General features: G+C 38.3%; 1 protein-coding gene across 1 annotated transcript in view; it reads right to left on the bottom strand.

The window, feature by feature from the left end:
* TDRD9 (tudor domain containing 9) overlaps positions 1 to 27,011 on the bottom strand; it is a 66,980-nt gene that overhangs the window by 34,128 nt on the left and 5,841 nt on the right. Inside the window, exons 3-11 of the mRNA XM_010292980.1 lie at positions 22,282 to 22,379; positions 21,617 to 21,838; positions 20,365 to 20,487; positions 18,029 to 18,109; positions 16,317 to 16,481; positions 9,140 to 9,243; positions 7,943 to 7,983; positions 424 to 478; positions 184 to 268 (exon numbers count right to left, since the gene is read on the bottom strand). Of these exons, the coding sequence (XP_010291282.1) occupies positions 184 to 268; positions 424 to 478; positions 7,943 to 7,983; positions 9,140 to 9,243; positions 16,317 to 16,481; positions 18,029 to 18,109; positions 20,365 to 20,487; positions 21,617 to 21,838; positions 22,282 to 22,379 (974 nt within the window). The remainder of the gene's footprint in view (positions 1 to 183; positions 269 to 423; positions 479 to 7,942; positions 7,984 to 9,139; positions 9,244 to 16,316; positions 16,482 to 18,028; positions 18,110 to 20,364; positions 20,488 to 21,616; positions 21,839 to 22,281; positions 22,380 to 27,011) is intronic.

Here is a 27,011-nt window from a genome sequence, read left to right as displayed (position 1 = left end):
GCAACAACTTGGTAAGAAAAGCAATCGGTTTACATCTTGAAAGAAACAAAACTGCTTTGCCCTCACAAAATGGTTTGAGTGGGCACAGCTAATATTCATTTATGTACATTATTATTTGCTATTATTACTCTAGCAAAAGGTTTCACATACTTAATAAAAAAGTCATGATTCAACAATATTTACTTTTCTGTAACCAGGAACTGTAGTCAAAAATACATTACTTTGTTCTTCTAGTGTCACACGTGAGTGAAGTGGGTACACTTGCCACCTAAAGAAAATACATTAGTAAAATATTTACTGATGCAAGAATATAAAAATTAATTACACCTCTGTGATAAATCATATTATGTACTTAGAACTCATACAGCTGAAGGATTCATGTTCAAGTTTCAATTAAACTGAAACAAACATAGTCTAACTTACCTTTTGTTAAACATATTTGAGAGACATGAGTGCATGTAGCTTATTTCATTCAAACCTAGGGAAAAAGTAATCAAGAGTTTGTTTTCTTTTCAGCAATCACAAACAATTCTAAAACGAATTCTGATGTCTACTTAAATTCTTAACTGACTTTTATTACTAACTCCTTTTCACCATATAATAAAACAGCAGGAGAGTTAAACAGTAAGTGTATTAACGTGTCACTGAAACACTGAAGTAGTAATGACTCGAGTAATTTTGCATAATTTTACACTTACTAAAGTAAAGTGACAGTATCAGATATAAAGGCCATCTGCCAGTGTCCCATTATTAGCTCTTGTTTCAGTACCTTACAACTGACAACACTCACCACATGCTGAATGTCTGGTTTAGGATAAATTTGGATATTTCAGCCAAAACAAGCTGTTTCCAAGAGCAGGGCCAAGAGGGGAAAAAAAAATTATCTATTTCTGTCTTAACCATCTTACCTTTGGCAGTTCCAGTGGGGTCATGGATTTCACATCTGCCAGGGGAAATCTTACAGTCAAGGGATTTTTGCTGTCTTTCTGAATACCTCTTCAGGCATAAACCTTTCTGAGAAGTCTAGTTTACTTCTTACTGAGACTTCAAAACAAAAAGCCCCATTTTCAAAAATCTGTCCAACACTGGGCTTCCCCGGTTGGATAACAAATAAAATTACCCTGTAACTGCAGTACAGGATTGCTGCAATTTTCAGTGAGGCTAGCTGCAGTCCGAGCACCTGGCTGTGGAAGCTCTTGCACTCTTTAGACAACTGCTACTTGACTTCAGAAGTGAGAAGAAAGGAAGACAAATGCAAGTGGAGGAAGAGAGGTATTTTCAGGAAAGAGAAGAGGGGAGAATAACTTAAATGAGAAGAAAAAAAAGGGTATGTGATAGGCTGGAAAACAAGATAGAGTCCAGGTAAGCAAGAGAAACAGGACAGAAAGTGGGAAACTGGGGCAAGAAAAGAAGAAACAGATTCAACAAGAAGCCAATATGGTGATACATGGTTGGCTGGTAAAAGAAATTGCAGGAAAACATGGAGATTAGTCAAGTACTGGGAGTCAGAAAGACTGCAACTGGAAAATGAGGGGAAGGGACTATAAATAAGGGATATAGAAGAAGTCAGGGTGAGTTGGAAGAGGTAAAAAAACCAGTGGTGGTGGGGCAACCAGAGGGAAATTTCAAAGTATCAGAGAAGTGCATTCTGTGAAGCTACTACAGGGGAAAAGCAATGTCGCTAGAACCTAAAAAAGACAGCCAGGAAGCCCAATTTACATCACAGCTCAAATGAAGTAAGAGTACTTGAGAACACAAATAACTGCTGAGGACTTCCAGAGGGCAGACTTGGGCCTGTTCAGGACACCGGCTGAGAGAGTCCCCTGGGAGACAGTCCTGAAGGGCAAAGGGGTCCAGGAAGGCTGGACAGTCTTCAAGAAGGAAGTCTTAAAAGGCACAGGAGCAGGCGGTCTCCATGTGCCCTAAGACAAGGTGGCAGGGAAGATGACCAGCCTGGCTGAACACAGAGCTTCTGCTGGGCCTCAGGGACAAAAGGAGAGTTTATGACCTTTGGAAGAAGGGGAAGGCAACTCAAGAAGAATATGGGGATCTTGTTAGGTCATGCAGAGAGAAAATTGGAAAGGCAATAGCCCAGATTGAGTTCTATCTGGCCACCATTCTAAGAGATAAAAATAGTTTTTACAAATATATTAACAACAAAGAGAGCGCCAAGGAGAATCTCCGTCCTTTGTTGGATGCGGGGGGGAATGTTGCCACCAAGGATGAGGAAAAGGCTAAGGTATTTAATGCTGCCTTTGCCTCAGTCTTTAATAGCCAGACCAGGTATCCTCAGGGTATTCAGCCCCCTGAGCTGGAAGACAGGGATGGAGAGCAGAATAAACTGCCCATAATCCAGCAGGAGGCAGCTAACAGCCTGCTATGCCACCTGGACAGTCACAAGTCTATGGCTCTAGGTGGGATGCAGACAAGGGCAACGAAGCTGTTGAGGGGTCTGGAGCACTATGAGGAGCAGCAGAGTGAACTGGGAAAGACCTTATCGCTCTCTACAACTACCTGAAAGGAGACTGTAGTGAGGTGGGTGTTGGTCTCTTCTCCCAAGTAACTAGCAATAGAACAAGAGGAAATGGCCTCAAGTTGCACCTAAGGAGGTTTAGACTAGATATTAGGAAAAATTTCTTTCCTGAAAGAGCAGTCAAACATTGGAACAGGCTGCCCAAGGAGGTGGCGGAGTCACCATCCCTGGAGGTGTTCAAAAAACATGTAGACGTGACACTTTGGGACATGGTTTAGTGGGCATGGTGGTGTTGGGTTGATGGTTGGACTTGATGATCTCGAAGGTCTTTTCCAACCTAAGGCTTTAAGCAAAACACCTTCAGCACTGTAGAGAAAAACATGTAGACTGGGAAATACAAAAACTACCACTTTTTAAAGGTTATTGTAACACACAAAAAAATGTGTCTGTTTATGAACAGCATGTATTTAAAAGATACAGGGAAAACACAAGAACACCATGATATGGTCTGTTTGGACACAGCCTGCCAGACCTACTTGATCTCACTAGGTACTGCTTGACTATCTTGCTGTCTAATGCTTTGTATTTGCTGTACTGCCTGGTTACATATTTGAGTAAATCATTAAGGCTTGAATCCAATTTATGCTTAAAAGCAATTAAGAAAAGCTTGATCCATGACTGGTAGGAGCAAACTCTGCATAACCAATATTAGTAGTGATCATTAATCAGTCTAGTAATTACTGACTAGACAAAGCAGGCAGTATCTGCTGCCCAGTTCTGGAAATAGCAAGAGTTGATCATGATGCCTACAGAAAAACAGGCTGTGACCAGAAGAGACAGATCTTGAAATCAAAAACTAACTAGTAACAAAACCTGCCTGGCAAACATACCAGAACAGTAAGGAGAGCGGGGCATGGAGAAGTGAAAAGAAAATACAAAACAGATAAAGAGACTGACAGCAACAGAAGACAGAAAAGCTTAGGAGAACAAACCGCAGAATCCCTTTGAAAGAAAACCATAAAGCTTTAGGTCACGCAATTCTTGCCATCAGCAAGCGCATGTGAAGCACACGGAAATCTGGCCATCCCTACCTTCTGCAAGTTCCTGAAGTAGATGACAACCTACTGTTGCTTTCATAAGCCTGTCAGCTAGTCTGGCAGAAGCACATTACCTACTTGAAGGTGTAGCTCACTGATGATTCAGTCAACATGGTCTGACACCTTTTTCCAATTTGTTTTTTAAAAAGTCTAAAGAATTATACATCAATACATGCAGAATCATAGAATAGTTTGGGTTGGAAGGAATCTTTTAAGGTCATGTAGTCCACACCCCCTGCAATGACCAGGGACATCTTCAGCTACAGCAGGTTGCTCAGGGCCCCATCCAACCTGATCTGGAATATTTCCAGGGATCGGGCACCTACCACCTTGCCGGGCAACCTGTTCCAGTCTTTCACCACCCTCATTGTGAAAAATTTGTTCCTTCTATCTGGTATAAATCTACCTTCTATTAGTTTAAAATCATTATCCCTCATCCTGTCACTACAGGCCCTGCTAAAAAGTCTGTCCCCATCTTTCCTATAGGCCCCTTCTAAGTACCGAAAGGCTACAATTAAGGTCTCCCTGGAGCCTTCGCTTCTATCACCACCCTCATTGTGAAAAATTTGTTCCTTCTATCTGGTATAAATCTACCTTCTATTAGTTTAAAATCATTATCCCTCATCCTGTCACTACAGGCCCTGCTAAAAAGTCTGTCCCCATCTTTCCTATAGGCCCCTTCTAAGTACCGAAAGGCTACAATTAAGGTCTCCCTGGAGCCTTCGCTTCTACAGGCTGAACAAGCCCAACTCTCTCAGCCTGTCCTCACAGGAGAGGTGTTCCATCCCTCTCATCATTTTTGTGGCCTCCACTGGACCTGTTCCAACAAGTCCATGTCTATCCTGTGCTGACAACTCCAGAGCTGGACACAGACTCCAGATGCAGTCTCACCAGAGTGGAGTAGAGGGGCAGAATCACCTCCCTCAACCTGCTGGCCATGCTGCTTTGGATACGGTCCAGGATATGGCTGGCCTTCTGGGCTGCGAGTGCACATTTCCACCTCATGTCCAGCTTTTCAGCCACCAGTACGCCCAAGTCCTTCTCAGCAGGGCTGCTTTCAACCCCTTCATCCCCCAGCCTGTACTGATACCAGGGGTTGCCCCAACCCAGGTGCAGGACCCTGCACTTGATTTTCTTGAACCACATGAAGTTCACACAGGCCCATTCCTTGAGCTTGCTCAGGTCCCTCTGGATGGCATCCCGTCCCTCAGGCATGTGAACTGCACCGCTCAGCTTGGTGTCACCTGCAAATGTGCCAAGGGTGCACTTGATCCTGCTGTGTCATTGATGAAGATATGAAACAGTACTGGTCCCAATATGGACCCCTGAGGGACACCGCTCATCACCGATCTCCAGCTGGACATTAAGCCATTGACCACTACCCTCTGGGTGCAACCACCCACCCAATTCCTCATCCACCCAACAGTCCACCCATCAAATCCATCTCCCTCCGATTTAGAGAGAAGGATGTTGTGGAGGACCGTGTCAAAGGCCTTACAGAAGTCCACACAGATGACATCAGTAGCTCTGCCCTTGTCCACTGATGTGGTCACTCCATCATAGAAGGCCACTAGGTTGGTCAGGCAGGACTTGCCCTTGGTGAAGCCATGCTGGCTGTCTCAAATCACCTCCCTGTCCTCCATGTGCCTTAGCATAGCTTCTAGGAGGACCTGTGTCATGATCTTCCCAGGCACAGAGGTGAGGCTGATGGGTCGGTAGCTCCCAGGGTCCTCCTTGCTATCTTTTTAAAAACTGTGTGCAATGTTACCCTTTTTCCAGTCTCCAGGGACTTCACTTGACTGTCAGGGCTTTTCAAATATCATGGAGAGTGCCTTGGCAACTACATCAGCCAATTCCCTCAGGACTTTGGGATGCATCTCATCAGGTCCCATAGACTTGTGCATGTTCAGGTTCCTCCGGTGATCTCAAACCTGATCTGTTACAGTAGGAGCGACTTTGCTCCTCCAGTCCCCATCCTGCAGTCCATCCTCTCGAGAATTGTGGGAAGACACACTGCCAGCGAAGACTGAGGCAAAGAGGTCATTAGTACCTCAGCCTTCTCCTCATCCGTTGTTACCAGTCTGCCAGTCTTGCTCATCAGGGCAGGTACGCTTTCTTTGACCTTCCTTTTCTGGCTGATATACCTGTAGAAGCCCTTATTATTTGTGTCCCTTGCCAAGTTCTAGCTGCGCCGTGGTCCTTCTGATCCCGTCCCTACATAACTAGACAGTGTCCATGTACTCATCGTGGGGTACCTGTCCCTGCTTCCACTGCCTGTGCATCTTGCCCTTTAGTTTGACCAGCAGGTCTCCACTCAGCCACGCCAGTCTCTTGCCTTCTTTTCCCAATTTCTTACACCTGGGGATCAAGAGCTCTTACACTCTATGGAAAGCATCCTTAAAGATCTGCCAGCTCTGTTCTGCTCCCTTGTCTCAGGGGGTCCTGTTGACTAACTCCTTGAAGAGGAGACTTATCTGTAAAGAATCACTCCGTAGCATCAAAAAAAATAATTTAAGAACTGAACAAGACAATTAAAACAGGAAGGGAAAACATGGCATCCTACTCAAGACAGCTGCAGCTGCTCTATAGACATGGATTCTGCCCCATCACTGAGTTCCACAAAGACAGCAGGCAAAAATCACTTAACAGTACTCCTCAGCACAGCACTACTCCTTCTGGCTCCTGATGCCTACTCATCTTGCAATGTCAATGGGAGGGTTATTTTGAATGTACAAAAAGCTATGTAATTGTAAGCACTCAAAAAATCTAGGCATCTCAAATCAGTGTCCTAAATGGGGAGGTTATTTTTACCCAAACCTCTGTCTCAGCTGCTGTCTTGTAAACTGAACGTTCTCTTCCCCTTTTCTCCAGTTCTATAATTGTCAGATTTATTCAGATTATTTGTCAAGAAAATTTCAAGAGATTATTTGCTAATCCTGTGTTCAAGATCAGTCTTGAGTATCCAGTTATAAAACAGGCCAAGGTCAAACACTGAACAACAAGAAGAAAAAACAAACCCGAGTACCAGTTCATTCGGAAAGCACTATCTACACAGGTTTTCATAAAATGAAAATTTTTGTTTACACACATTTGCTAAATTTATCAGTTGCAGTTATAAGGCAACAGGGTTAGCAGTGCAGTAAAACATCCACCTCAAAGTGAAAGACAAAAAAGATTTGGGAATTGAAAGTGCTGAAGAGTAATTTCAGCCTGAATTGAAGACTCAGAGGGCCTGAGGAAGTCTGAAAGCACACCAAACACCAATATGGAAGGCCAGAGGCAACAGAGATGGTCTCCCTACTTTATTAACGGCAAACTGGAATGTGTCCTACATTGACACGATGAAGGTCCCATTGATTCTACCCATTACCTTCACAGTGGAGGTAACTAAGAAAGGCAGCTCTAACACCTTTTAGCTGGCAGGGAGCACCCACCAATGAAAGTCACCCTGCAAGAGCAGTATATTTTTGTGCTGGTGTGCTGTGTTTGCAGTCCTAGCACTAGCATGTCTACTGCTAAGCTCAACACAGCAGGGAAACGACATCCAGAGAGATTTTACAGAGCATTAGAATGTCGTGGTAGGGAGAGACCTCACTATGCCCAAGGAAATAGAGGCTCCTGACTCCGAGGTGACTCTCCACCAAAATGCGCCCAAGTCTTTTCAAAGTTTTCAACTAGCAAACTTTCACATCCATAAGGTAAAAGAATATGTAAAAGCACCAGGTAATATAGGTTTGTGATGCTCAGGAAACTGAGGCTGCAGCCTAGTTATACAAAAATAATTGTATGCTTTTGTTTTGGTAGTCATTCTTACTTGAACTCCTTAGCTAGATTTTAGAGGCTGTGTAAGATAACCTAGGCTTACTGTTTAAAGACGACTAAAACTATATATAACTAGTTCTCTGATCATTAAATACAATGTTGCCCTGTGTGCTTCTGAGCATTCCTACTACACCAACCAACATATATGGAAAGAAAAAAAGTGAATTTTAACATTTACTACAAGAATCTAAATAAAATCTAGGGAAGAGACTACATTATATGCAGAAAAACACCCCTCTAAAAGAATCCTAGGAACTTCATACAGTATTTAATAACTCATCTAAAAAATTGAGCAACTGAATTTCTGTAGCTTAACTGTAGAATTAATTCTATTACTGTAACTTAATTTCTAAAATGCACAAATTCTTAATTTTTGACTCCCTGCTCTTCCAATTATTGCCATATTTAAACAAGTTTGCAAGAAAAATACCCAAATAGACCAACAAACCCCAGTTAAATATGTGTTTAGGAAATCCTTGGAAGAAGCACCAGCAGAAAGATTGTTAGACGACAAAGAAGAAGAGGGAAAGTTATTAAAACGTATACTCACCTGGTAAAAATACTAGCACACTTCCACGTTCTGATGTAACACTTAAAGCTTTTTTCTCCCTAACAAGAATATGCAGTTTCATTAGTTTTACAACCTCAGTCTACTTTATCATCCCAAGATATTTTATTTTGAAAGAACAAGCAGAACTGCACATTTTTTGTAACATGAAGAAATTGAATTCAAAACAATATTTACAGCTATGCTTTCTGAAAAACACAGTATGTAAAAATTTGAACTAGATTTTCAGGCTTAGTTTTGTCTTCAAAATTATGTTGAAACAGAAACATTCTTATTCTAATGACATTAATCAAAACTATGTTACCAAAGATCTTAAAATGAAAAGACAGTATACTACAGCAGAATTCTATGCAATCTTATTCAGTAACTTCTCAAGTATATGTAATACTCTTGCATTCTAAAAATATCACTAGACACCTTTAACAGAAGCCTAGCATGTAAGAAAACTAACCATTGTCAAGAACTACAGGTCATGGCATTAACTGAAGATGTCTCCCTCTAAGTTTACCCATTACAAGTCAAGAAGCTAAAAATCACCTTAATATAATATAGAACTCATTTTTGGCAGTAATCACTCCTGATACAATTTTTTTCCATACATCTTGAAAGTCTCTATTCTCAAATTATATAATGAATGAAAAGTATAATTTTCAATGGATGTTCATAACAGTGGATAGTTGTAATAGCCCTTTTAGTATTTGAAAGCTGAAGTGCTAATGCTTTCAATGTCTGCTTATAAAAGGTAGCTTATTAGTAAAAAGTAGTTTAATTTATCTATTCTAAACTACAGTAAAACAGTTTAATTGAAAAGATCAAAAGAAATCATGAAGAAAAAAGCTGAGACCTCACTATATTTTTAAAAAGTTAGCGCCAAATTTATTTTATTTATGTACCTCCATCAACACTTGTACTTCAGTTGTTCGCTTGATAACTGCTCAGGTCAGCTTAAGTACTGCTTTCTTAAAATGTGTATTTCAGGAACACGGGGCATTCATTAAGACATACACGTAGTCTTAGTATGACTAACCTGAGTAGAAATGGCACGAATATATAAAAGCAGAGATGCACAGAAAATTAAGTTACCACTAATAGCTATAATACATGGGCTGCTGCTGTTCCTTAATTAGTGTCTCACCTCTCCGAAGGACCACTGATTCCAGATATTGAACTATATCTTACCTATTGCTCTTCATCTCTAATTCATCAAACGACTGAATCAAAGACACTGCTACTTCATACATTTCCCTTACTATCACTGGTTCCTCAATTCTTTGAGAAGGAAGCTGTGTGGAGAAAAAAGTATTGACATTAACACAATTTAACAGGCTAAAAAGACTGTAGATCACACATGTGTGTCGACTGGTCAAGTGCTTTTCCATTAAAACTGATGTAACACAGATGCTGTACAAAGAAGTTAACTATATGGAACACTCATTACCTTCTAAATAATGACTTTCCTTCATGCATCCTAGCATTCTAATGCTAAAGAAATACTTCTGATATTTACCTACTTAAGATAAGCACCAGCCCACACTCTATCCCTTAATGTTTGCAGGACATACTCCTCATCCAGAAGTGTTAAGTACGTGAGACTAAGCGCAACCCATGGGAACAGGATGACAAGGAGGGGAATTTGTACAAAGCAGGCACAGTCCTTCTCACGGGTGCTACAATGCAGGTCTCTACCCAATTGGTAAATAAATCATGTACCTCTTTCTCATTTGAATTGTCTTTGCCTTTTATTGATCTTGTGTTTTAGGTCATACCCTGTCAAAGAACTATAGTTCTGTTGTACACAATACAACCATGATGAGTTGTACCTACACCGTTTTCTAGTACTCTGTCACAAGCTCAGGGCTTTAAGAACACAAACCATCAAGTCTTCACAGGACAATAACTTAACCATGTTTCAGTTTTAAAAAGAAAATGCTTAATGAACTAGAAATATCCTGGGAATGGTCTATAGTATTACACATTTTTTCCCTTGCAGGGAAAACGGTTTTTGATCATTGCTCACCTTTCATTCTCAGGGTTTCTCCTCATTCTAGTGGAAGCTCTTTACTGGACTAACTGCTATCTCTAACTCTTCTAGAATTGTATTACAGTGTAATCCGCCCTCCACATACTTCACATGATTAGAAATCCTACAGTCAAACCGCACTTCTCTCCTTTGTATTATGCCTTCGAAGTTCTTTCTTCGTCCCCTCCTCCACCCACAAGTGAAATACTTTATTTACTTTTAGGCTGAAATCTAACAGTTAGGTCATCCAATATTTCCCCCCCAAAAAACAATAGGTTCAAGTGATCAGCGTCTACATTCTTTCTATGCAGATGTTGTGTATGGATGCTTTAAGAAATCACGTGTATTCTCATTTGCTAACAAACCTCCATTTTTACATGTATACCATGTATCTCTTCTAGCCTATCAGATGCCTTCACCTGCTGCTTGATGCACTACAATAGTATTTTAGCATTCAAATACATCTTTATTTAGGCTTGGAATTCTCATTTTCACTTTTAAGGAATGGTACTGTAATTGAAGTGACAGTGAAAACAGAGCATCTGTGCTTTAAGCATAACGCTCCATAATAACTGGCCTGCATGATAACAATAAAAAAGCAGTAGGCAGTAGTAACTAGTAAATATGTGCAGATAAATACCACCATAAGATAAGATGCAGCTGTAGCCAGGGACATTTAACAAGGATATAAAGTGTAAAGAAAAATTGGCCATTCAAAATGGAAGCTGAATGGCCAAGAATTAAACTTAAAGGCTTCTACACACAAAACTAAGATACTCCAGGTTTCCTTGTATAAAAAAGCACAAGGTATTTACCAGTTGTCCATTTCAAAGGGCTTTGATTTTAACCAAGCACAAAGTTAGGATTACACATTTATTCCAATTCAGTTTATATATAAGCAAAGGAAAATTCTTCAAAAGAGGTCAAAAGTAAAAAAAGCAATTGAAATACATAAAATTGGAATGCATCATATGTGTACTGATAAGACTAATTCATCTAATGTGTCCTTCACTTGTCTGATGCGAGATAAAATCCAGCAAGACAATGTAAACCTATGCATCCAAGTTTACAGTTTTGGATACAAGCAGATGGTGTATTCGTTGAAAATAAAGAATCACCTGGACCAACTACTTTGATCATAAGAAAATAACTACCTTCCATGTCATGCTGCTGAGTGAAAGGCAAACATGACCCTAGGATGAATCAGGAAAGGTTATTCTAAGACTGTCATGTGTTGGTGACACTGTACAAAACTTCCCCTTCGCTTTGAAGGGACTCAAGTCTTGTCAAAGTTTTCAGACAGCACACTTGTCAGCCCTTGAAGCAAAAGAACACTTGAAGCCAACATGTACTGAGCCTGTGATGCTGGAGAAACCAATGGGGACTGATAATACATCTGCAATTCTTACCAGGTTTTAAGCTGAAACTTGAACAGATGCAAATCATGAGTACTTCAATGACCAGAAGAACGAAGAGACTGTCTTGTAGAAGGAGAATATCAAAAACTTACCTTATCTAACAAAGCAAAATGAAAGCCAGAAAGAGGTATTACTGCTACCTATAAACCTACCCAAGAATAAATAAGAATGTGGGAAGGAAAAGAGTTATTTTAAGCTAAAAACCCTCACCTCAGTGCTGGCTATAATCTGTCACAGTCTCCCCAGGTGTTCTTGGGAGAAAAGGCAATAGGAAGAAGTGTCCATTCACTTGCTCTTTTCCCAGCTCCATCGCTTGGACTGCATATCCACATCAAATTCAATGTTCAATGACAAGACTGTTTTAACCTGATCCAAAATCCTTTGCCTGCAGCTGTACACATTTGACCTAATAGAGATGTTTCAGAGAGCTAAAACCACAGAAAACTGAACTATCTGAACTATTAAGTTAGGTTTTTTTCTACTAGTTTCCCTTTCTGAAGCAGCTCATGATGGAACCACAAAAGCACCACTGCTATCATTAATGTGCCGACAGTGATTTAGATCAGCTTTTGCTACTATAACCTCAGTCCTTGGCTTTCCAACCTTTACCAGAACAGCCAACTTGTAACAACCACATCATGTCAACTCTAGGTCACCTTGGTGTCTGCAGAAAGACTCCTTTCTGAAAACCCTAAGAAATTTAACCTACTTTAGAGACAATGGATTGGAGGATCAAAAAAGACATTGGCAAGAACTTGACAATACTCTTCCCACTTCTCTCACCCCCTTGAATCAACCAGCCAGGGAGACTTTTCAGGCATACAACTCTGTGAATCCCAGAGCTTAACTGCATTTTACAGCCACTATAACAATGCTTTTCCAAGGAAGGTTGATTAGACCATGAGAAAGCACAGACACCATTCCAGCAGTTTTGGTAAGTAGATGTGCTGGTTTTGGCTGGGGTAGAGTTATTTTCTTTATAGTAGCTAGTATGGGGCTAATTTTGGATTTGTACTGGAGTGTTGGTAATTCAGGGATGTTTTAGTTACTGCTGAACAGTGCTTACACAGAGTCAAGGTCTTTTCTGCTTCTCACACCACCCCGCCAGCGAGGAGGCTGGGGGTGCACAAGAAGCTGGGAGGGGACTCATCTGAGACAACTGACCCCAGGGATATTCCATACCATATGACATCATGCTCAGCATATAAGCTGGGGGAAAGTTGGCAAGGGGGTTGCTGCTCAGGGACTGGGCATCAGTGGGTTGGTGGTGAGCATTTTTTTTTTTTTTTATTTGCATCACTTGTCTTTCATGGATTTTATTTCTCTCTCTTTTTGTTATTCTCCTTTTAAATTACAGTTTATTATTATTTAATTTCAATTACTAAACTGTTCTTATCTCAACCCACATTTCTTACTTTTACTCTCCCAATTCTCGCTCCCATCCTGCTGGAGGGGAGTGAGCAAGCAAGCAGCTGTGTGGTACCTAATTGCTGGCTGGGGTTAAACCATGACAGTAGTACTTTTTTTATTTTCTAATACATGTGATAAGCTAAGGAATTTATCTTTTCTAGGCTGCTTGAACATAAGACTTTTCTTTTTAGATTATCCCTGCTTCAGTAACTGTCAAATTTGTCTTTTCAGTTTTGTTATCAGTTGTACCTTTAGTATTCTTTAACACTTCAAGGCTGCCACATCACTCCTAATAAAAGGTAACGATGTCCAAAAGCCCAGTCAGAGCTGACAAATAATAAAACACAATTGGAATAGCTTTTGACAGCGGTTCACTACCTTTCATCTGGACTCTGACTTCAGTTCTATGGATATGAAGGAGTTTTTACATTTGCAAGCCAAAAATGTGACTCTCTTGCCTTAAGTAAGAAGTAGAGACGTGGTATTTCACAGATCTGCCAAAGACTAACACCTAGACCTCCCAGTTGCTTACAATTTTAAAATCTGCTCACAGAATTAACCAATGATCCAGTTAAACATCCAGAACAATGTGCTTCCAAAGGCCATTAAGCCAAAAGAAAAATAAACTACTTTTAGTAAGTCTGTACTCAAAGATTAAACAGTAGCAACCTATAAATGACACAATTATCTGGACAAGGGTAAGCCAGTGCTGCACTGAAGAGTGCTTCTCCTTTCCTTCCCTCTTATTTTTATTCTTTCCTACAAATAAAACAATTTAAGTGGAATGCTTTATCTTTGATTCAGCTAGATGTCTAGCTGAAGCTAAACCCTAGCCATAGCAAAGGGTTTACTGCAAACAGAAGAAAAAATAATGACTGACATTTCTATTTATCTTCTAAATCATAACTGATATCAGTTAATTCCCAAATTATCCAGGTCAGAACTGCTCAAAGAAATTCTTTATTTTCAAGCAGTTTTAAAACATCACCTACAGAAATGACAGAGTGACACATTCAAGCCAAGAGCTCTGCAGGATTCATAAAAGGATCCTAGATTTATACAGTAACATTCAATTATTCTAGGATTTTTTGGAGAAGGGACAAAGCTTCGTACCTTACAGCAAATGAGACAGTTACAAACAACTAAACTGATTCTGATCAAGATGCTTTAGGGAATGAATTATGATTTATGTTATCTGATTTTATAGTTATTAATTTTAAAATCAGGAGGAAATTTGGAAAAATTCTATATAAAAAGCAAAGACTGTTTTTTCTTTTAACTTCTGTTACTCTTATGCGAATTTTACAGGCTTTTATAGGTAAAAATAAAATATTAAGAGCTAAAGCCTGAAGCCTGTACCTCAGGCAGCTATCTATCCGATTTTGATTTTAGTGCAACGACGGATGTGCCCCTGCTTCCATAGGGCAGTGTTAACTCATTAACTGCCTTAACACTCAGGCTCTGGTTTCGTTTTTATTAGTATGTTACATAAACCTTCTTAGACCTTCCATGTTTTTAAGTGTGTTTTTTTAAAGAAAACTACTATTCAGACAAAATCTTCACACGTAGCACCATAAGAAACAAGATGCGAGATCAAACATCAGTGCTTTCTAATTCAATTTCTTCTTTTTTTCATATATATTAATAACAAACAAACAAAACAAAACGAACCCCCACAAAAAAACCCCACCAACAGCAAATCAAAATCAAGAGCACTTATGTACTTCTTTTGTTGCCCTAAGGTACAAATAACTTCTTGGACAATCATACTCCTCTTCTACACAACAGAATGGCTATAGCTACTAACACCACACAACACAACACAAAGAAACAGATGAACACTTTAAAAAAAAAGAAATCAAAGCCAAATGCTCGTATACACAGAGAACATAAAAAATATAAAAAGGTGTAAGCCCTGAAAGCAGTTGCTTTTGCTCATGATCTTTGAGGCGAAAGGTGTGGCAGCTGACATTCAGCTCAAAGTGCAGCTATGGCAAATGCAACGTGACTAAAGTAGACTTCTTGCTGAATTTCTTGCTTATTTTTTTTTCTGTCATCTATCATCAAAAATTTTTTACAAAAATCATGTATTACATAATTTCCTCCATATTATCTATCTGAGCTGCCATACTAATGTATAAAAACTGATGTGCCAACTGCTATCTGCATTTAGTTTTTTTTTTGGCTGCATTAAAACTTCAACAGTTCACAACCTTTTATTTTAGCTTGCCTGTGTTCAGGCATAACCAATGCTTGTGCTGTGCACAGCATAAGCAATTATTTTCTTCTGGGTTTCCCATAAAATACACATTTGTTTTATTTCTCTAATTTAGCTTCTGTAGAATTGAGGGATGCAACTTAAATAACAGAATGTTCATATACTGCCACTTTTTAAGTACATTCCATTTTCTTCATTGTATTAACATTACAACAGTGTTCTGAATTATCAAAATTGACCAATAATTACTCCCATACCCCTGTTATTTTTAGAGTGATTGCTACGATTAAAGCCTAAGTGCATTTTTTCTACTTTGCTTTAGTGTGTTTACTTTGCCTCAGACCATAGTAATGAAGGAGTTCAGACACTCAAATTCCTACACAGCTGTTTCTCAACTGTAAAACAAACTCCTACTATAAAACTACAGATAGCAGATTAATTCAAACTTACATTTATTCCTTCATTATCTGTTGTCTATGCAGACACATGCTACAACAGCATGTCAGGTGCTCTACAAACAAATATACCATGCATTCTATAGGCTAAAGATTGAACAGCAAATGAATCTTCAGCCATTACTACTACCCTCCTTAGGTGTTAGAGCAGCAATTCTCTAGTGTAGCCATACAGGCTGTTAAGTGGCCACCAAGTATTTGGTGGGTATCTATGATTCTAACATTTTTGTTACTCAAAATTACACATTTGCCACTGTGGCCTACATGGCTACAACATAAATATGTTCAAAACTACCACATAACACTGCCGGGACTATTAAAAAAAAGAAAAAATACAAAGCATGTGAGCCTCAGTTGATAGAGAAGCCAACTTCATAACATCAAACTTCTAATAATAAATGCTTCTTTTATCTGGTGATCTGATAAGAGGATCTGATGATCCTCTTAATTTCCTAACTCTTTCTGACTTTGATATATAACAGCAACATGAACCAATCCAGGAAATATTCCCTGAGTTTGTCAGCTGTATTCAAAGAGATCTAAAAATCCTCATACGTTACTTTGTGCACAGATTTTGACATTGTTCATCTTGGATGCAAATTACAAAACAAAATGCCACCTATTACTTAAAATTCCCAGCCCTTTACATTCCATTTCTGTTACATGAAAAGAAAAACTAGGCTGCTGGTAAGGACAGTCCTGTTTTATCATCATATATTAATTCTAGAACTGTAACGTGAAATTGATTATTTGTAATTTTATTACACAGCATTTCATTGACTATTCCAATTTCTTTCTTACCAGGTCCAAAGAAATATATTTATATTTACAATACCTTGAACTGAACAGTGTGCTTCAAATCATCAAGGTAATATTCTTCAATTGCATAAGGTTTGCCTTCTACCTTAAATACACAGGCTGGATTCAGACCATTATGAACTGGAAGTGCAAAGTAATCAGCAAATTCTTTACAGTTGATGGAAGCAGACATCAATATTACCTGTTAAAAAATGCACAGTAAATGTAAAACAAATTTTAACACAAAATGCCATGCTATGCTGGAATCTCCACTTATTCTTTATGCTGTCTTATGGTCTAATTTTGGTTACTACAGGTATAAGTACATTTAAGACAAAGCTAAATGCTTAAGATTCCCTAGGTAGCATGTGGAGAAAGGTAAGCACCTGTAAGAGAATGGATCACGCCAGATGCCTAGGGCAGACAACATGGAAAATTTTCTCCTGTGGTAAAAGTTCAACCTAGAAACTTATTGTACTCTTCCTTAAGCTTATGATCTCTACACGGTCTTCAAAAGAAAGAAAGTGTGCACTAAGTATTTTAACGTCAGATTAGATATCAGTGCCTGCAACTCCATCAAAAGATGGGCTTACTCCTATAAAAGCAGTAACTGTAATTATAACCCAGCTTTAAATATGTTACTATAGCAATTTTGAAGTTGGTCAAATAAGTTTTCTCTTGGTTTCAACGAATTTATGCAAACTCTTCAAACTGAGTATGATCAAATTATTTGGTATTCTCCGTAGGCAGACCCAAGTGCTAAGAAAGGCTGGATAGCTTCACACTACTGTGTCTGTATTGAAAGACAAGTGAGTCTTCTTATTGGCAAGAAAAAGGGATAGAAAGTGAAAGATGTAAAGTGCACAGACATGCCCTATGCCAACTGGAAGGGCACTTCCAGTGAGTGAGAGCATGCTTGGAAGATCTAAAGACCAAGTTATCTGAGTCTGAATCAATGTAGTGGATTTTACTGAAGAAAACAGATTTTCTTCCAATAGCAACTAAAATAGCCAGCGCAGATTCAGGTTCTATCTGTTTTGAACAGAATAGTCCACATTAACTGAACAATTAACCGATGCACGTAAGGAACACTTAGAGTCTCACAAAATTTCTGCAGTCCCAAGTAGCTGCACAGAAATATACCTAGTTAGCCTAGCTATCACCTGTAATTAATTTCTTGCAATTCAAGAGTCAATTACTTCAAGACAAGGACTAAATATGTCATGCTAAACCTCTGCAAACTCTGCTTTAGTACAAAGCACAATTACCTAACATGCACGGAAAAAATCTCAGCTGCGTTTCATTACCAGTTCTGCCTAGAGATTACAATACAGCATTACTGGCTTTTGCTATTTTTCCAAATATGTTGTCTCAGTAAAAAAAAAAAAAAAAGCTCAGTGTTTCCAAGAGTTAATGCTACCTTATTTAACTAAGGATAAGCACTGCCCTCAATACCCAATATGTAATTCTAGTCAAATATCCATCTTGCATTTTTTTAGCCTTAAGCAGAATTTAGAAACTAATGCATTTTAACATGAGGGGGGAAAAAAAAACTCTCTCAGAACACATTATAGCAGCCAGGAAAAGAATGCCCTTTAGCTGGCTTGCTTATGAAGAGTGGCAAACAAAATATTTTAGTAAAACGTAATGACAGGTTTATAGTAAGTTCTTTAAAACATGCCCTCTGTAGCTCAAAAACATGTAAAAATTTACTCTTGCAAGAAGTAGCAGAATATGCTTTGAACCTACCTTTACAGACTGTGAATTTGTACGCAACAGTTTACGGATCACCAGAAGCAAGAAATCCATTTCTTCTGTACGCTCATGCACCTGGAAGACATTAGCCACAATTTAATTATAACTAATTTATGCTCTTTTTGATTATTTCTTCCTTTGCTACTCAATTTCATGTTTTATTTTTGTAACTTGGAACAGCAATACATTGTCATAGAAGAAAACACACCTTTTAAGACCATGCATGTTAATCACATTTTAAAATCCCAACACAGCTGTTCCCATGACTACAGCACCCTTCATGAAAATTGTATGCCAATATTAAGTGATGAAAATTGTAGAATAATGACTAGAAAACCAATTGTGAGCTCTAGCCACTAGTTCTACTAGAGCTGACAATAACAGCTGAAGTGATAATGAAGTTGGGTAAGTCAATTGTACTGGTAAGATCACAAATGATTCAGGCAGGGACTACATTGACTTGTCTAAAATCTAAGCAAATTGAATAGATACCCCTTGTTCCCAATGGCTTCTAGCTACGATAAAAATACACAAAGGCTTTCTAAAACATTATTTTCTACTCAATTCTTTCTATATATCCTAGCACATGACTTTTCAGACTGCTCCTTACAGTTCAATAAATACTTCTTCTCAACATTATCAATCATTATCATATCCCTTTCTTGATTACAGTTAAATATATTTAAGTGCAGCAGCTTTTTCTGGAGCTCTAGCTTCAAAGGTCAAGATTCATTCTCTGTAAGGTAATTAGCATATTCTAACATAAAGATATACTCAATACTGCCCCATTACAAAAACGATTCAGCTAAGGCAGTTTTCAGACTGACAGCATGGTCTTGCTGTAAGAAGTCATGATTATTTGACCTAGGTTTGTTTAGGTATGTTCCTAAATATGTGCAACACCCTAAGAGGGCTGAGACCTGCAATTAAGAACGCAGTGAAGAACATGTGGTTGTTAAAATGGTTACTATTGGGTCAAGATCATAATCTGTGAGGTAGAGGTGCGGAAAAAAGTAGCATATGGGGAACAAGAGGGACTAGAGTTTTGGCTGGGGAAGCAAAAAACACAGTCCTGAAAGCTAGTAACTGCTGAAAGAAGTGGTACAAGCTGATACTATCAGTTCAAATTACAGCATCCAAGAACACAAGCTTTGAAAAATCTCCGCATAAATCTCTTCTCCTGCATAAGGGGCCCAAAAACTTAACTCATTAATTTTCCTATCCAATTAATAATTTTTAAAACTAAAGGGACAATCTAACATTTCTCTGTGTATGCATCTTGTATTGTTAAACTTACATCCAATCTTCCTTATCGTTGGCGTAAAAATGTTAAGGTTTTCAAGACTCTGATGAGTAGTCTCAAACCTTGCCCATGAAGGCAAGTGGTACAATTCCTTAGGATTTGAGGTTTTTTGGTTCTTTTGTCCATTTGAATGAAGTCCTAAAGTTTCTTCATACAAAAGTATATATATTTGCTCAAGCTCTTCCAGGCTTTCAATGTGCCATTTCAAGCGCAGTCATGACAGCCTTCATTATTACTGTAAGTCTAATGGTATACCAAGTATTGCCTCCCTGCTTCTCAAATATCCAAGAATCAAAGTCACTCTCAGCTACAATACCGTAACAGAATAAAAATGAAAACCAGCATAAAAAAAACAAAAAAACAAACTGTAAGTCCTCTTCTGTGTCACTACATCCCAAGATTTAAGTCCTACACCTTACATGTCATTTGCATTCATGGTTTGTGAAAGCACAATTTCACATCTGACTATGTTTAACAGTCAAATACACAGAAAATAAGCATAAAAACATGTAAAAATATACTTGTAGGTTTTTCTGGGATTTGTGTATTTTCTTCATTTTTTAGTGAAGTGACAGCAGTAATAATGAATCCACATGAGTGGACTGTAAATCCAGCCAGAAAACAGAGAATTTTCAGAGGGCTATTTTATTTTTTGGGACATCCCTGAAGAGTAAAGACTCTTTCTAAGGGCTGTAATAGCCAAGTAAGAAAAACTAGCTGCCTCCTCCTAATAGGCCTACCTGGAGAGGGTCTTGAAATCCACATGTTGGACTTCAGAAAACATTTCAAGGTGTTCATATTAAAAGTTAAGCGCTCCCAAAAATCCTCCCCACACCCTCAGTTCTAAACTTTGTTGCTCAAAGGATCACCGAGACAAGCCTATTTCAAGAAATATTAGCTTACACAATTTCTACAAGGCACCTTTTCAAGGCGATGTCTGCATTTTTCTTTCTCTAGCATGGTAAGAGAGACAAAAGAGAAGGTGGTTTTCTTAATACAAAATTTAAACTTATTTCCATCAACTTACTTCATCAATGAAAATGTGTGTGAATTCAGCTAGGCTTTTGGCACAAACTACTTTCTGAAGAAGAACTCCAGTTGTCATGTACAGCAACCTTGTCTCCGTTGTGGAAACGTTCTCTAAGCTTACCTAACACAGTGAGAAAAATAATATAGATGGGAAAAGATATTTAATGTACTTACAGGAACAGGCATCTAAAAAACTCCAAAATGAAACATAGCATAAATCCACCAAAATTATTCACTCTTGTAAAAGTGTCTGTACAAATGTGTTCTTGAAAGCCCCAAACCAGTTAACCACAAACATTTTCTTTGGGGGAAATTAAAAAACCCCACAACTTTAAAACACCTGAAGTTTATAAAGTAAAAGATCAAAATTCCGTGTTGGGGGGTCTAGCCTGAGAAGAATTCTTCAAAGGCTTTTTTAAAAGGTACACATACAGATCTTTCCACTAATATACAGAGCAAGAGAGGAGAGGAAGAAAAAGCAAACGTATTCCTCCCAGCAAAGGACTCCTGAAGCAGACAACTCTCCATAAGCATCCTCCTACCACCACCACCAGTGTGAACCCCTCAGCCTTAGGACCCAGAGAAGCTAGTCCAGAGACTGCTGTTAAACTACCAGTGACACAAGGATCACAGCAGTTTATTGTGATTATTGACAAAGAGCCAATTAAAGCATCGTATCTGTGTCAAAAATTGAAAGTGGCATCAAGTTTATAAATGGAGGGACATAACTGAGTTTGAAGCCAAGTTTGACAAAACAAAAGGAGGAGATAAACTCAGGAGGAGAAACTAATTCAAGTTTTTCACAAGTTAAGAGGAAATGACAGGACATTCATGAAACAATCTGGCCATAAATGCATGAGAGTACTATATTTATCTGTCAGATATGTAAAAAAAAAAAATCAAACAAATCAAGTATGTTAAGTAAAGAGTTTAAAGGCAAAGTGACAGAATATGGTTCTCCTGCAACAATTTCAACGATGAATAATATAGATGTGTCTGATTATCAGAATGCAGACAATTAAATCTTTCTGTTGGAGTCTCACTAGCATTTACAGTTGTTCAACTTCAAAAGCTTAAACACTTAATTATGAATGTTTAACAGGGGACAGCTAGAAACCTGCAATTCCACTTTATAAGCAGATTCTCTGTAATTACTTCTGTAATATGCTAGATATGCTTAAAAGTAATGAAGAAAGAAGATATAGTACTTCTTTATGTATTTTTAAATAGAATTTGAAATGTTCTTATACCTGGTATCCTACAAATCCACCTAGTGTCCACGATCGTTCCTTACTAATCCACCTGGCAATGCTGCTGGCACCAATTTTGCGAGGCTGGGTAACGGCGATGTTGCAGTAGACAGATTGCTGAATGCAATAGTCCAAAATATATTGTGGAATCTGTGTACTCTTACCACTGCCAGTTGCTCCTTGTACAATCACAACTGAATTGCTTTCTATCACAGACACTATCTGAAACAATTTTTCAAGAAAGCTCATAAGTCTACAAAAAAACTTAAAACAAGTTTCAAGAAGATTTGAAATATCAATAGCTTCTAGGCCACATATAAAATCTCTATAAAACACTATGATATATTTTCTGTCATCTCCTAGGCATCTGTAGATAACTGGACTCCTAAAACACATTAGAAGACACAGAAAAAGAACCTGGGCACACACTCGTGGACATATTTTAATAGTATTTATAAACAGAAAGTATAACAGCCATGTTTCCTCCTCTAAGAATTTTTATACAATGGTTTTGTACAATGAACAAAGGTTTTGTACAATGCTTAAAACAGGAACCAAAGTTTCCTTCTGGAAAAAAATACCAAACAAACTAAACAAAAAAACCAACAAAACAAAACACAATATTCAGCTTTATTCCATAATGAGAGAAAGCACAATTAAATTACCTCTTCCCTGTGTTTGGCTATAGGCATATCCATATACTTATGGTTAGTTATTGGTATAGACGACCCATCACTTGTTTCACACTGAGACAATGAAGTATCTAGGCATACAAATAACCAAGAGTAAGTTATTTCAATAGAGAAAGGGAAAGAACAGCAGGAAAACACAGTCACAGTATTTGGAAAGCTAACTTCTACCAAATTAGAGTCACATACTTGTAAGTATTAATAGAATTAATACTTTTAAATATTAATAGATTGAAGAGATATTCTGTGTTTATGCAACTGCTGTTTTACTGGTAGCAGCTCTGAAAGACACTGCTTCTTCTTATAAGTTACTGTCAGTATCAAGGATGTATACAATTCTGTAATTCTATATGCTTTTATCTTAATTTAAAAAAATATTATTTTTGCATAGTTTGCATTACAACTGCCAGATCTACCCCTGTTCCCAAGAACTTTTTTGACAACACTAAAAAAAAAAAAATATGCCTTATTCACGTAGCCATATGCTGTTTGCCTTAAAGCTTATTGGATCCACAGTACAAAATAACCCATACTTTGATACAAAGACCTCTATATTTCTACCATGTGGCATTTAAAACAAGTCTGGTAAGTATCATGATGATCTTTCAATGTGATACTACATCCTGCAGTCTCTTGGCAGGAGTTAGTCACCATCAGCACTACATAACACAGGACAAAACGCTTACAGTGATACCATGAATTTCTGCTCAGCAACCTGCTGTCAGTTTGACCATGAAAAACAAAAGAGTGACTGAACAGGTGTGGAAGCAGGTGTAGATGGGAAAACCAGGACAAGACTTTGGTAAGCAACAATTTTGCAAGTTATATTTAAACAATTTGGCTAAAAAACCCACTATACTGAAAAGAAAAGTGGAAATGCTTTTCTATTTCAAATGAGTTTCACCAGGTACTATGGTGAAATTTACTTACTTATTTGCATATAAATAATAAAAACTATGAAATACATATAGTAGTGGGAAAGAAATGTAGTATTCTTTTTACAAAGGTAATATTTACTGTAAAAAAAAAAGGCTATAAACTAACTGACTGACTGCACAGTTACAGCTTCCTTTCTTCAAAGGTTTACTAACAATCTAACACAGCAGTGAGCAGAAGCAGGCAAAACAACTTTTTGTCTCTGTACCATACCTGAATGTGCTCCAACCACCCCAAATTGTCAAGTATAAAGGATTACAAAATGAGCTATTCCCACATTAAAACAAAACCCCAAAAGCTGGACAGTTCATTAAAAGAGTTTCATAAAGCACTAAAACACAGAGTTCTCCTGAAGCCACACTCTCCAATAAGAAAGGTTCTTTACCTAGACTCTGTGTAATCCAACAGTTATAGGTGATCATTGCACAGTGATTTACTTAGCACTACTAAACAAATGAAACAGAACATATTATGAGCATCCCTGGAAAATATTAACTGTCCTCTTTAAAATACTTTTGGTCAAGTTTCTAAATATATTCCCCAGGAAAATTCATATATAGCGTTCTGTCACAGCAACGCTCTACAAAGGCTGACTGGCTTCCCCCTGGCACAAACATGTCACTACTGAGACATCAGCAGCTCAGCATGATTTGACCAATGCTGCAAGAAATCTCAAGCTGCTAGGGAAAAAGATCCCAGTGTCAGCATATTCCTGCTAAAGCAACATAGCCTTCCCACCTCTCTCAGGTTTTCCATGTAACGACTGCAATTTTGAAAAACGTGTTAAAAGTAAACACAGAAGACAGCAGCAGTTCTACAGTACTGCTTATAAAAAAAAAGAGAGGGACAAGATTTAAAGGTAGGATTCACATTATGAGCTTCTCTAACTTCGTAAAAAAACCCAATGTATTAATAAGAAATCATTAATTTAAAATTCAATTAAGAATTGTATTTTAAAAACACATAGGAACAAACCAGAAATAAATAACCAACCACCAGTATTCATGTACCTGCGGGATAATTAGATCAGTTTAATCAATTTTGTATCTCTCTCTTTTTACTGGTAAAACCTAAGTCTTCCATATTGCTTTTTATACAACAGTTCTATGACAGCAATATCTTACCTTCTCCTAAGCACAAAAGTTTAGAATAAAATTCTAGTAGAAGTAAACGGTCATCCAATGTTCGCCACCACCAATATGCAGAGTTTGAGAACTGGCAGCCATATAACTATTTAGTCGATGCTGCAAGTACAAAAAACTGTATGGTTTGGTTTTTTTCCTCTTCAAGACACGTATGCTGTGTATAAACTGATAGAAGCATTACTCGGTTTGCCTGGGGAACTAATACCATGACAACTGTGAGACTTCTATCTAGAGCAGACAGTACAGTCTTGGGCCTCGGAGTAAAGTGGCAGCTTCAGATGAACACTGACATGACCCAAGCAGCCATCAAAAGGCGCACTCTAACAAATTGAGGACACAATCTTTTTCTGAAAACCAATATGATCATTAGTGCTGCATGAAAATAATGATACAGGTATTCTTCTAAAAAAAAAAAATAAATGTTTTGTATAGGATGCTTAAAGTAGGCAAGTATCCCACACACATAGCTCTGGAAGGTTTCCCTCTGCACAACATCCTGTGAGCTCACTGAATCAAATGTGTGTGTAAGTCTGACTCGGAAGCAGCCGGTACGAATTGCAAAGCTAGCTCAATGGGCCAGGAAAGAACAGCTGCTAATGCTCTACTTGTTTTGGCTAACAGTTGTGATAAAGTATTTTCTTCTGCTTTTATTTCATCACTGCAACTTCCATTTCACAGCAGTATCATTTCTACCATGTTCTATAGAAGCCAGAACTCTTAAGTACAGTTCCCTGATGATCTCAGTTTTCCTGACAGAGAAGCAAATTAAGCATTTGAATTTGTCCTTAGTATAAAAGCATATGCTCTTTCAAAAAAACTGGAAAGCACAAAATTTAAACTCGACAGAACTTCATAAAATACCAAGGCACAAGCAAACGCCACAACAGTTTCAGTAACTCTGCAAGATTTAAAATAGTTTCTCAATTTATATGGAAGAGATCATCTACAGTTAGAACAGCATTCAGAAAGAAAGAAACAACAGAAGGGATACCAACTCTAAAACCTTCAGGGCAAATCAGTTTCTCACTTCTGTGTTGTGCTGCTTATTTCTTGACTACATTTGTACTCAACATAACTAGAGCGGTAGGACCTGGTCGAGATAAATCCTTGATCATTTATGACAATTTTTCATGTTCTTAAATAGAACATGCACTTCCAGATTGATATAGCTGATACTTACACATGGGTCCTGGAGCTCTTGAAATCTGATTTATGCATGATTAACATAGTACCATTTGAGAACAGCAGTCTCATTAACAACATACAAATTTATAATCCATAAAAATTAACATTTCAAATCTCATGCTCACTCACTGAGCTTCTTTATTTTATTACCCTAACATAATATTCCTGAATCTGTCTGTAAGTCAGTCTCGATAGCAGTAAGAACCAGGATTTTCTGAAGTTTTTGTGTTCTTCTACATCTAAGTGGGATTTGGTAGCTGGGACCCAGAATGTGGCAGGAATATTACAGTCTTGTCACTACCCAGTCTGCTTACAGTCCCCCACTGGATCACATACAGCTGGGAGGAGAGCGCTAACCAGAGGAGGCAGGCATCAACACTGCATGGAACAGTTCCTGAGGCAACTGAGACTCCAGACCATGACACAGACAGCAGGAAGAGGAGAAAAAAGGGACCGAGGAAAACACGCAATAAATTAATAATAAGAGAGTATGTACATGCTAATATTTTAGTAATTTTTTTTAAGGTTGTTTGCAAACTAGATTGTGTTTAAGTTACAACTGGAAGGCAAGAACAAATATTAGAAGGTATAAATTTCAGGGACAAACATTTTAGGGTAGACCAAGAGAAAAATAGGTATTTATTTAATAAAGTACCAGGATGACCATACAGAAATATTTCCTAGCAAGCCCAAGTTATAGCACTGTTTCTTTTACAGGAGTAATGCGTTAGCATCAGTTCCATTCAAAATTAAGCAGGCCACCAGTGCTGCTAAAGGATGTTGAGGTGCTGGAGCATGTCCAGAGAAGGGCAACGAAGCTGGTGAGGGGTCTGCAGCACAAATCTTATAAGGAGCAGCTGAGGGAACTTCGGTTGTTTAGTCTGGAGAAGAGGAGGCTGAGGGGAGACCTTATCGCTCTCTACAACTACCTGAAAGGGGGTTGTGGCGACGTGGAAGTTGGTCTCTTCTCCCAAGTAACTAGTGGTAGGACAAGAGGAAATGGCCTCAAGTTGCACCAGGGGAGGTTTAGATTGGATATTAGGAAAAATTTCTTCACTGAGAAAGTGGTCAGGCATTGGAACAGGCTGCCCAGGGAGGTGGTGGAGTCGCCATCTCTGGAAGTGTTCAAAAAACGTGTGGATGTGGCACTTCAGGACATGGTTTAGGGGACATGGTGGCACTGGATTAATGGTTGGACTTGATGATCTTGAAGGTCCTTTCCAACCTAGTGATTCTGTGATAAATTAAGTTGCTAGCCTGCCTCAGGCAGAATTCTGATTTAATAGCTGAAGGTCATTAAATTTAATGGTATTTCCTTGAATTAATCAATACCACTATACTTTTAAAGAAACATCTAAGGAACTTATGCTTAGTCAACTCATTGCTGTCCTTCCTTCACTAGTAAAGCACATGAAAAACTAGGGAACACGACATTCCTAG

This window comes from Phaethon lepturus, unplaced genomic scaffold, assembly GCF_000687285.1.
Source record: "Phaethon lepturus isolate BGI_N335 unplaced genomic scaffold, ASM68728v1 scaffold7678, whole genome shotgun sequence".
NCBI lineage: Eukaryota > Metazoa > Chordata > Aves > Phaethontiformes > Phaethontidae > Phaethon > Phaethon lepturus.
The sequence above is the reverse complement of the archived record's forward strand: the minus strand, read 5'-3'. Positions and strand labels throughout refer to the sequence as shown.